The sequence below is a fragment of the Oreochromis aureus genome, linkage group 18 (assembly GCF_013358895.1).
Source record: "Oreochromis aureus strain Israel breed Guangdong linkage group 18, ZZ_aureus, whole genome shotgun sequence".
NCBI lineage: Eukaryota > Metazoa > Chordata > Actinopteri > Cichliformes > Cichlidae > Oreochromis > Oreochromis aureus.
In genome coordinates this window covers 17,046,601-17,059,263 of record NC_052959.1, presented here as the reverse complement: position 1 = coordinate 17,059,263, position 12,663 = coordinate 17,046,601, and the positions used below count along the sequence as shown (strand labels likewise).

The 12,663-nt window shown below is 42.9% G+C and overlaps 1 protein-coding gene across 1 annotated transcript in view; it reads left to right on the top strand.

The window, feature by feature from the left end:
* The first annotated feature begins 1,777 nt into the window (after window positions 1-1,777).
* cdh2 (cadherin 2, type 1, N-cadherin (neuronal)) overlaps window positions 1,778-12,663 on the top strand; it is a 63,246-nt gene continuing 52,360 nt past the window's right edge. Inside the window, exons 1-2 of the mRNA XM_031737750.2 lie at window positions 1,778-2,079; window positions 3,744-3,852. Of these exons, the coding sequence (XP_031593610.2) occupies window positions 2,020-2,079; window positions 3,744-3,852 (169 nt within the window). The 5' untranslated portion in view covers window positions 1,778-2,019. The remainder of the gene's footprint in view (window positions 2,080-3,743; window positions 3,853-12,663) is intronic.

The window sequence follows — 12,663 nt, the reverse complement described above, 5'->3', positions numbered from 1 at the left end:
AATCAAAGAGATGGAGCATTTTGATCCCACTCTCAATTAGATTACATAAATGTAACAATTTGTACAAAATGTGATATCAATTATCAACAGGTCATTCGGTTTGATCTCTTGCCCTATTCTGTCACAGCAAAGAAAGGAAGGGCACGTGAAATGTGGCTGCCTTGGGTAAATAAAAACATGACTTTGTGACTTTCTTTAATCGACGAAAGAAAGGGAAACGTGACCACAACAGTTTATCTGTGACAGGTGTGTGTTATATTCATTTTTCATGTGCATTCTTCTTCTTCTTTTGTTTACATTAATGAACGGTTTAATTATTACTTTTAATCATCAGGCTTGTTAATTAATGATAAGAGTCAGAGGTGACTTATGTCCCTTTTCTGCAAAAAGGAAACACTTAAAAAACAAAGCTACACATGGTTTGCTTCTCATGTGTGTGTATGTGTGTTGCATGTAAGAGGAATTTGATGGTGCTTACTGTTTGTTTAGGATTACAACAGACTCTCAGGAGTGGATGGTTTGATTTGTAGAAGGAGTGGAGGCAGCATCACACGCATACTTGTCTGCACCTGAAACCGCCAATAACTTGGAAAACAATAGATTGCCCAGGAGGAGGTGAACCGAAAGTCAGCCTTTGTTTATTATTTGCAGATGGAATAAGTATTTTTTTTTCCCCCTCCCTCATCTACAGAAATAAAATATCTCAGATGCGATCTCTTTCGTGGAGCTATCTCATGATAGTTAATTAGGTGTCAGCAGCACAACCCAGGTGACTTAACCTTCATCAGGCTGTATCACATGAGGAGGCAATTTAAGAGAATTATTCATTGTGTCTTTGAGTGGAACATGAAAAAAATATCTTTACTTGCAAATTCTAAGCCGAGGAAAGATGAATAGACTGCAGAATTCCAAATTCCAGAGCGAGTGAGCCATTTATGAAACAATGAGCTTGTTAGCCTGTGATGGGGTGCTCAGTGTATATGTGTATATGCATGCGTGTGTGTGTGTGCGCCTGTGTGTGTGTGTGTTAGAGAGAGAGAGATCAATAAAGGATAACCAAAGCAGATTCACACCCTAATCACTGATAAATGATAATCCTTAGGATGTAACATGCGGCAAACAATATTTATCCGAGGGCTGGTGTGATCTGAATGTCACACCTAATGATCGGTAAAATCTGGGCTGTTTTTCATGCCAGCTGACAGACAGCTAACTGGTTTACTGATGCCCATGACATTCAAAAAGCATTTTCCTTCTCAGAGGAGTCTGGAGCCAATGACCAAAGAGCTTGGCTGGGAAACTATAAGGAAATACCAAAATGTTCCACTAAATGTGTGACAATCAGAGGCTAAATAACTGTGTGAGTGTTTAGTTTGATACACTACTAAAACTTTGTAATACCTATGTATATGAAAACCATATATACTGTGTTTGGAATCAGGACACTAATGTCCAATCAGCAGTTTTGTAATTGTGTATCTTTTCAGGCTGGAAACCTAAACCTATAGTTATTTCTTCTACGTTTGAAAGCATACTTTCATTTGATGCATACTTTACCTATAAGACAGACAACAAGAACAACGGCAATAAAAATGCCATGCCAATAGTCATTAGACGAGATAGCTAAGGAGAACCCGCTCCTTTCCAACAGTGAAATTGGCTGTGTCACCGGCAGGGAGAGACAGTGAGATGGGCGGTTTATAGACTAGTGGCCGGGGCTTTTTTTTTTTTTTTTCGTGTCGGACTGGATGGGAGGGCGCAGCAGCCTCAGTACCAGGCAGTGCTCTCCCCTCCGTCAGCTACGGACTGGATAGATAGACAGAGGAGGAGGCTGCTACATGCTGCCGCCGCTCCTGCCGCTGCTCCTGCCTTTGTCGTAGAAGGATCTCTCTTTTTTTTTCTCCATCGAGGGCTGTTACTTGAGTCAGCGGGATATTCTTTTTTTTATTTTTAAATTTCTTTTTTTTCTCCCTTTCTTTTCACGGATTCGGAGGGAATTAAGCATTCACGGGCGTCCAAATGTACTCCTTACACGAGGGCAGCGGTCTGCTTCTGCTGCTGGTCTTGGCAGGACTGCAGGTAATGTAACGTGTAAAGCGGCTTCGAGCAGGAGTTACACCGGACAGTTTGGCCGCTTGTTCTCTTTAGTAGCGACGCTGTTAACGTTGAGTTTAGGGAACCCGGGCGAGCTGCTTAGACCCTCCAGCGGTCACTTTACATTGCGTGCAGTTTGATAAAAACAGTACACAAGAATCCGCTATAAAGTGGATTTGACTTAAATGGCTTATTTCTTTCTTTCTTTTCTTCTTTTTCAAGAGATGCTGCGTGCGCATTTTAGCCAAAAAATAAAAATAATCATTTAGATGATTTGCAATCATGTTGCAGGCTAATATGTTCTCAGTTGGGCGATACAGGCCCACGTTAACCTAGTTATGACTTGGTTATATTTAGTTTGGTTTAATATTTATGTAGATTGCTGCAGCGTGTCCCTGTCCCCCCGGGCGAGTTAATTGCATCTGTGGTAGAAAAGAAAAGTATTTAAGAAGAACAATGAAAAGTAGCCGACTACATATTATTGTGGTAATTTCACCTCAGTGATGGGATAATGATTGTTGTCCAGCCTTAAGGTTGGAACCCCTCTGTGTAATGGGGTGACTTGTGGAAATGTATTTATTTTCATTAGTCAGACACTTTGAGCAACAGAAAAAAAGCAGTCAGGCAGTTAAATGAAAGCTTTTGGGATCTGAAAAAACGGCAACTGTGATTTATGTTAACATTTGTATCTAGAAATATACATCCCTTATATACCTCCCTTATTCTAACGTGCCAGACTTCCAGCTCTGCTCCTCCTCCTGCTCCCCAACCCCTCCTCTCTGCGAGCATTTTCCATTTAAATTCCTCTGATTAAGAATGGCAAGTGGCACGGATACTCACAATGCTCTTTTTCAGCGGGGCTCCTCTCGTCTTACATTCTTTTGAGAGTGCACGCAAAGAAACAGGGCCAGGCCTCCCTTCCTAGGAGCTGTTAGTTGGCTACATTTGGGCATGCCTGGAGACCAGAGCATTTTTTCTTAATAAGTATACCCTGCGTGTGTTCTTCAGAGTCGCTGTTTTCTTTGTTTCGCGCAAAACTCACTCTTGATGGAACACAAGTGTCAGTGATTCACATAAGCTTTGTTTTCTTTCTTTACACCAGGCATATTACTCTCTAAATATCTTGTCCCCCCCAACTATAGCTTTCTTCTTGAAATTAGGAGTTGAAAAAAAGATAAAAAAAAGGAACATATTGATCAGTCACAACCTCGCAGAGTCTTTAGAAAAAGCTGTGGTTTGGGGGTGTTTATTCAGACATTCACACGTAAATGTTTATTCCCTCAACAGTGGATTGTTAGCATTTACTTTTTATTCCCTTGTTCCTGTACTTCAAAGTGAAGAGTGTTTGTCTAGAGTAGTGTGTTGATCAGAGGGGCTGGCCGAGAGCGTTGGCTATTACCCTGTGCCTGGGCCCCTACACAGAGACAAATGGAGCTTGTTCTTGCCTAGCCATGCTTTTTGGCTAATGCTTAACCCTTTTGGCCTCATTATCCTAATTGCGGTCCCTGCTATAAAAACAACAGATGCTTTTGTACAACTGTAGGGACTTCAGAACGTGACCAAGGGGTTTCGGAGGCAACAGGAGTACATTTCTGAAGGTTGATTTATGACATTGTTGCCCCTTTCCCACCCCCACCCCACTATTACAGATTGCAGCAGAGAGCAGGGGTGCCCCACCATGCAGGCCAGGCTTCTCTGAAGATGTATACAAGATTGTGGTGCCAGATATCACCGAGAAAGGACAGCCCCTTTTTAACGGTAAGTAGTGAACATTCCTTGCCCTGTTATGTCTCTCCTTGAGGGTGCGAGTGTGTGCATGCATGCATATCAGTTGAGCGTGCTCACCTACCTCCATGTGGTACAATTCGGGGAGGATCAGAACAAGCCTGACAGATTTAAACAATTAGCTTTAGTGCTGTTGTGTGGTATTGCAAGTCATGTAGTTTGCCTTGTAAACCAGCTTAAATGTGCCTCAGCTTTTTATGGCTCTTTTCCGCTTTGCTTGCATGGTGTTTTTTTTTCTCATCTCAGAGCAAGTTGAAAACCAGGCACATTGTTAGCTGAGTGCTGGGCAAACACTGTGGCTACATTATTATTATTATTATTTTTAGTTGACCTTTTTAGCAACTAATATCTGGTGGATCAAAACTTGTTGAATCCGGTGAAGATATGCCTCCTGTTGCAAAGCATTGAAACCCAATTACTCACACATTCGAACACTTACACAACGTTAATCAAGCAAACAGTTTAGTTATTAAACATTCCCTGCCTTGCAGTGATGGGATGAATCATTTTCATTATCTTATGCCATTGCCTTGCAATGTGTTGTCATAATTTATCCTCACTTCTGTACAGATTTAAATCAAACTCGTTAAACATTTCGCCTGTTAGTTCAAACACTCAAAAGTTCCTGCTACAATGATAGTGTTCTCAACTACAGGGTGACACTGCTAAGCCCACTCAATAGCAGTAATAACAGCAATTTAAATATCCTGGGGAATGTTTGTTACCTTCTTTGCTGAACACAGAAGTGGGTTTTATGTTTTTTTTCCAGCATATAAACTGGCGCAAACAAGAAAGTAGCAGTTCATTACATTGCAGCAGGCATGACCAATACTGCTTCTTTGGAGTTTAATATTGGTGAAATGAGGATGCAGCTACTGTGAAATGGTACGCAGGTCTGGAGACGGTAATAAAAGTGGAATATATCACCGGTGTGCCATCAAAAGGGTTTAGAGCCTTGAGGTCATTTGGACTAGGAAACATTTTCGCTTGTGTTGGATTTCACAGCGCGTGCCTAAAACTCGCACGCTGCCGTTGGTGTGAGTCTGAGGGGTGGAGGTGGCGGGGTAGCAGTGCCGAGGGAAGAAAGAAAGGAGCGAGGGAAGAGAGTGCTCCGATGGGTGGGTGCAGCTTTCACTGGGCTTTACCTTGTGCACAAGTTCCTGTTTGATCCAGCAGGTGATGGATTTCCCTCCGTCGGCTCGTGGATGAGCCGTGACTGGGGGTAATCAGGTTCTCTTTTGTTTGCCCCCACACTACCCCCCCTACCTCCTCTTTTCTCTGCCCTCCCCTCCCCCAGACGAGTTGCTGCTCTGTGGAGATTTCCTTGACAGAGTGGGGCACTCCTGTGTCATTGTAATGCAGCAGAGCTCAGCAGCGTGGGATGATGTTAATGAAACTGCATTCTCTAATGAAAATCTCCTGTGGCATGTTTTGAAAGACAAAGCCCCCACAGTGTGAAGAGTATTCCCAAAGTTTTACAACGTTGCTTTCACCATGCTGGTGTAGAATATTGCTTTTCACTAGCAAGCTTTTATTTTTTTAACTAATGCTTCTTTAGCCACACTGAGCAGGCTAACGCTTTATGTTTCCTCGCATTTCATTAACGTCGTCAGTTGTGAGCCTGAAGGTTTTAAATAACGAATCGGAAAGACACTGGCTGAATTGTGGAGTAGCTGATTAACCAGTGAAGGTTCATTTCAGTATGCAAAGTTTTCTCTTTAAGTTGTTGGTGAAGGGTCACCAGATGTCTGATGGTTTGATTAGCTTATTTGAAAGAGGATCTTCTGGACTGGCCCATGTAATGCTATCAGTGCATTGTGTCTGGTGTCAGTAACATGAGTCCTTTGATCATATGATTTTGCATTTGACCCCAGATGCATTAGACACCTCGGAGGTGAGTCGTCTGACATCTTTGTCCCATCTAATTGCAGCGTCGTCTTTGCCATTGAATGACAATACACATCCCGAGGCCTGTAAGACCTGGAAATGGTGGCGGTTCACATGGAAACTGCTGACATTGTATGCGCTAATTTAAAGACATCCTGTGGATTTAATGATAGGAACTGTGGCCAGCCAGTTAACAATGTGTATTTAGTAGTAAGCGTTAATCAGGTTTATGTAAAGCAGACTTTAACTGTTTGCTAACCATCTGAAAGCCCATTGATTTTCATTAGATTGGTAACAACTAATTGCATCAAAGTAACATGGCGGAGCAACACACAGAAAAGTCAGGGAGTACAACTATTCTTTTATGAGGATTCCTCTACAATGAGCCATTCAAGGGAGGCTGTGCTCATTGTTTGTAGATGCAAAACCACATCAGGCATGGGCAGTTGCGCGCTATGTCTCCTCTGGGCTGGACATGACCTTGCTTTTAGGCTGGAATATTTGCTTTGGCCTGATACTACCGAAGAGAAATGACCAAACATAGTTGTTTATTATCAGACCATCACACACGTGAAGGCAGTGCTTCCCCCTTATCTAGTTTAGTTGTTTGACAAAGTGACTTTACTAAATTGCATTTAATTTCAGGTAGGCTGCGGCTGCGGGTGGTTTGCTCCTGGGTTTCTAATGGAATCCTTGCGGCTTTGGAGAGCTGACACACATTGTGCCGTTTTTTTTTTTTTTTCTTCTAGATGAAGCCTTTAAAGCAGGGTTGCAAAGCGAGTTTGTTGGAGCATTATTCAGCAGAGGTTTCCCTCCCTAAAAACTGGGTTAATGAAAAGCCCAAAAGCTTAATTGAGTTTAATACACTCTCTTATGCTGCTGTTCTGCTATCCCCACCCCCTCCCAACCTTCTATGCTGCTTTCATTTTTCTTTCCTCCACCCCTGAGCCCCGAGTTTCACTTATTTTCTTGACAATTATGGGAGCTCTGGTGATGAAAAAGAAGTATGTTTATAGTCAGCTTTGGCCTTGGTTCAAGTGCTTTAAATGTGCTGGTGTCAAGAGGGCCCAGTTGGCTGGCTGGCTCCACGCATGACTTGGAGGATGGATTTACAGTTGACCGGTTTAATAAAGGGATTGAAAAAAGCTGCATCAATATCAGCAAGTAGAATACATCAGGAAAATGTTTCCAGGCTAAATATATCTCAGAATTTGTGGTAAATGTATTATTATGACTAATTGCACCTCTTTGCTATGTTTGTTTAAGGCAAACCTTTCAGACAAACCCGATTTTGCTCTTTTGGCAGAAGAACGAATCTGTTTGGAAATTCAAAAACTCTGAAGCAGATGAACCCAGTGTGTTGTTTTTCCGTCTCTCTGCTCTGTGTTAACATTCTAATACAGCCGGGGCCACTCATATGTGTTCAAGGGGCCCCAGTGTTTGGTGAGACATGACCCTGCTCGACCTGCTCTGCAAACTGGACCTAGTGCTCAGCAACACGCTCAACCTTTCTGCCTGGCCTCAAATTGGGAATGAGGTTGTTGGGGGTTTCCTGATGAAGTATAGATAAATGGAATACCAGCCAAAAAGGTCCTGACCCATCACCGGGGGAGGCCGCAAATGCATAGCACTTCTACCTTATGTTATTCTGACCCGCAGAGATGATCATTCATCACTTAGAGACACAAATCTGGACTCATCTGGACTCATCTGCAGCATCTGGACTCCCCAGGAACCTACGCCAGGATCCTGTTTGTGGACTTCAGCTCTGCCTTTAACACCATCCTTCCAGACCATCTCCAAGGCAAGCTTTCCCAGATGAATGTGCCTGATCCCATCTGCCGGTGGATCACTGACTTCCTGACGGACAGGAAGCAGCATGTGAGGCTGGGAAAGAATGTCTCGGACTCCCGGACCATCAGCACCGGCTCCCCTCAGGGCTGTGTTCTTTCTCCTCTGCTCTTCTCCCTGTACACCAACTGCTGCACCTCCACCCACCAGTCTGTAAAGCTAATCAAGTTTGCAGATGACACCACCGTTATTGGACTCATTTTCGACGGGGATGAGTCTGCCTACAGGAGGGAGGTTGAACGTCTGGTGTCCTGGTGCAGCCACAACAACCTGGTGCTGAATGCCCAGAAGACAGTGGAGATTATTGTGGACTTCAGGAAGCACACAGCCCCACTCCCCCCCATCATCCTGACTGACACCCTCATCACCTCTGTGGACTCATTCCGCTTCCTGGGTACCACCATCACCCAGGACCTGAAGTGGGAGCCCACCATCACCTCCGTCATAAAGAAAGCCCAGCAGAGGATGTACTTCCTGAGGCAGCTGAAGAAATTCAACCTGCCAACACGGACTATGATGCAATACTACACCGCAATCATCGAGTCCATCGTCACCTCTTCCATCACCGTGTGGTACGCTGGAGCCACTATCAGGGACAAACAGAGACTACAGCGTGTTGTGCGCTCTGCTGAGAAGGTGATTGGCTGCAGACTCCCATCTCTGCAGGACCTGTACACCTCCAGGACACTGGGGCGTGCAGCTCGGATCACAGCTGACCCTTCTCACCCTGGACACAGTCTGTTTGACCTGCTCCCCTCAGGCAGGAGGCTCCGGTCCATTCGCACCAGAACCTCTCGCCATAAGAACAGTTTCTTCCCCTCTGCTGTTGGACTCATGAACAATAACCATATGACTGTTCCCACCACTAACACATGACCCTACACTGCGTTCACTGAATCATCCCATGTTTGGCACTGATCACCACCTGCACTCATGTATATATCTAACTACTTAGCACTTTTAATTCTTATTTTTATGTCTATTTAAGCATTATATGACAGAATGTTCGCACTAAGTACCGCAGCAATTTCCTAATGTTGTAAACCTGCTCAACATTTGGCAATAAAACCCTTTCTGATTCTGATTCTGATTCTGAAATGGAAATTTAAAACCTGGGGTTTTTGAGACGTATGCAAGTTTCTAAGCATTTGCCCTCCAGCAGCATGATGGACAGTAGGTAACTATTATGGTTTTTGTTGAGTGGACCGAGAGCTGTATGGATCTGCCTTTGGAAAAATCTATAGAGCTCTTTTGTTTGTTGAAATATTTACTGATAACTCTGAAAAACAGGAGAAACAGGATATTTACTGAGCTGTTGAGATCTCTGTTTTTTGGGTGTGTGAAATAGATATATTTTTTTAAACTCTGTGGCAGGACTCCGCATTTTAATCACAAAACATGACTTTATTGATATTCAAATTCATTTTCGAGATGAGATCCATAGGCACAGAGTAGATGGGAAAATAAGGAGCACTACGAGGAGACGCTCGTCCTTTATAGCAACTGCTGCTCCGTATTTCACGTATTCTCTTTGTCGCTGCGGAACAACGGGACCATGGCCATCTTTCTCTTTTACCTCCCTTCATTTTTTTAAGCTAAGGCAGCACTTTCACTATAACTTTGTTCAAAAGAGCAGTCCGCTGCCCCTGCCTCCCTCTTTTTTTTTTTCTCAAAGTGAATCAATGAATTCAGGGTCTTTGTTTGCTGAGATCAATATGTTGTAATGAAGGCTGCGCTCCAATTCCCAGCTAAAGAATCACTGTCGGGTTCGGGTTGAATTTGTTTTATTCTTTATTGTTATCAGCCTGCATACATTTGCTTTCATCTGACTTCACTCTACCTTTTCTTTCCTGGGAGCAGCGTGGCCTAGATAACCACCACATATTGTGACGACAGATTGAATCTTGGCAGCAAATGGTTTTGGAGAGTAACCTCTTGTAAGTTGCCTGCAATATAACAAGGAAACAGAGTGACTGGAGTGCCATTGGTAATAACATCGCAGTCATTTGTCAGAACATTATAGCTCCATTGCAGTCCTAAGGCTACACTGTAACAGTGAAATACTAGTAATGTTAGCGTATGAAAGCAAATACACCTATTTGTAGCTAAATTGTGTGCGCTTTCTGAGCCTGCTGTGCAGGATGCATTTTATTGGTTTCTGAACTTAGCTGAAGTTTTTCACCGAATCAAAGCTAGTATCAAATTAATACTCCATATTTGGAGGCAAATGAGTAACTTACACAGACACTGGCTCGAAGCTTCTTATCGCCTCAGTTCATGTCCCTCTTATCAGTTACAGGCCCTGCCCTCTACAATGGGCACCTAACAGCGTACCACTGACACTTGGAAGTAGTTAAGTTGCCCTTCTGTCATGCCTGTGAGTGTGCGTAGGAAGTTCGACCTTGGCATATAATTAGCTTGTTCTGCCCAGAGAGGTCTCGGTGGAGGTGGAGGTGACGAAGTATAATGGTGACTGAAGCTTCTATAACCAGCGAGGTTTAAAGGTTCTGTTAACATAAGATTTGACAGAAAATCAGCTGTCAGGCCGTGCTATATAATTTTGACTGTGACTGGTGTGTCGTAAATGGTCATTTGCCTCTCGCATAGTGTACACGTGGAACTCCATTTGCCAAATCACAGTTTTAATGTCTGTTTTCAGTGCGCAGTGATTGAAGACGGATTTGAGAAGCAGGTATTTCACACGGTCATATGAAGGTTAAGGGAGTTTATGGGTTATTTGGTTCTAGATCACACCTGTGCTTCTAGTCTTTTCATCTAGAGACTGAAGAGAAATGAAGTTTTTATCTTGCCACGTTTGCAGTTGGTAGTGACATGAAAAAGATCTGGAACATTCCTAGTTATTGTGATTATGAATACCTGGCGCACTGGTTCTGATGTGTTTTATTTAATGTGAAGAACACCCAGAACGTGCAATAGATGACCCCGCCGTGTAATGAGGCCATGTATAAATAGCTGTATTGACCTGACTTTCTGCATATATGTCTCTATATAACTGGGCTAGTATTATTTTTCACAAGTGAAATGCTAGAACCAGTGAGGAAAAAAAAAGAAAATGCCAGCTTGCACCTAGAAGACAATACATCATCACTTTGGAGTGAATTGTTTTCTTTTCTAGGGTCTGATTTGTGGATTTCAGCGTCATTTTTCTTCTGTGGGAGAGCCTTTTTTTGGCTGGTAGAGCAAACAACTCCACGTCTCTTTCACAGATTCTGTCTCTACAGAGAAAGCGCTCTTTGTAGTGTTTCTCCAGCTGTTTATTGTGCAATAACCCTGTTCGATTTTGCCCACAGTTTCTGTCTGTGCTGTGCTTGTTTTTCTCATTATGTTAAGCTACATGAGTGCACGGAGGACTCTGTCCTCACGTTTATGCTGGCAGGCATGTGAAAGGAAGCCCCTCCCACTCCCCTCACTGCTCTCTCACTCTTGTTAAATCTTTTGTTCGTAAGGCGTTACATTTAACTCCAGCCTTTTTTGCTTTCCACCAGACAAGTAGGCATTCACTTACTGCTCAGGTGTAAAAGTCGTCGGCATTACCTGTCTTGCGTAGCTACGAACGACAGACAGCGGGCAGACAATGGAGTCTTTGAGCGCAGGGTCAAACCAGGAAGCTAATACTCGAATGAATATATTAATGAGATAGTTTGTGCAAAATAAAGACTGAGCAAGCCTTGTCTTTAGCCTTAATTATGTATGCAAGCGACACACATATCTCACATATTTCAAGCCTCAAAATCAAGAGACTACAAGAATTGGCTTTGTATTATTCCTCTGACAAAAGCAAACAAGTGAAATTTGAAGCATGGATAGATTAATTGACCCACATAGTGTCGCCGTGTTCAAAAGGCCCAGTATCCTGCTTAGGAAGAGGCCAGTCCAACTATTGTGTTCTGCTGCAAGCTGAAATTTCAATGCACCAGCTTTTTTCTGGACACTAGCCTCTGATGACTTGCTAGGTTGTATCTTGTGACATTCTCCATGTTTGATCCAGTCCTCTATCACCTCCACCACTCGCCTTTTTTTCCCTTCCCCCTCTGCGTCATGATGAGTGCTTTAAGATGGAGGAGCTCCCCTGGCTCTATATAATGATTGATGTGCCTTAATTGGGTAATGCAAGGACAGTACTGTAGCATTTAGTCCTTTTACTTTGTTTCTTTCTTTCTTTCTTGGTTGCAGTGACCTTGGTGTGTTCTTGGTTGAATACATATGTATATATATGTAAACTAGTGCATAAAGCTTTCAGTTTAATATTGATTTGGACTGGCGATTGTAAATATTTCTTTACATTCTCTCCCCACAAACTGGTGGCTCATCATATGTAGCCCACAGTATTACTCGTCTCAAGTGATCTACTGTTACCAGGCCTTGCTGACACCAGTGTCTGCCAACCCCAGGGATATTATGATTGACCTACAACAATTTCTTGCCTCCATTTGAGCATGCACTATAGCAGTGAGCAACATATCACTTTGCGGTCTGTGTTGTCTAAGTTTATATTATCTCTGTCTATATTTACTAAGACATTAAAGATCTCAGAGAATGTCACCGTTTTTCCCCCCAGTTGCACTGCCACCTCAGCAGAACAGGGTCTGCAAGGGTAATGTTTCTTTTCTAATTGGTTATGCAAACTGCAGGTCTGATAGTTTCAAAGCATGTTTAACCAAGATATATGGTGCTTAGGCAGGTAAGAACAAAGAACGGGCATGTTTCAATCTGATTTTGATTGGTATCGCTCTTGTTATGAATGTACCTTTTCTGACATTTGTGTGTTTCCTTGCTTTTGTCCTTCCTATTCTTTATGAATTGAACAGCATTTGCTAGAAAACATAAGCTAGCTATGCAGTCAAGTAGCTACATTAGCAAAGCTTTGCTAGAAGTGGCTGTAAGATTTCTGAGATAGAAATGTTACCACAAAACTTACTTATACTTTCATATGAGATCTTAGCTAACAGTGGTGTGGTTTGCACAGAAGAAAACTTGAACAAGGGAAGCTATATAACTCCTTGTTACAATGCAATGCCATACTCT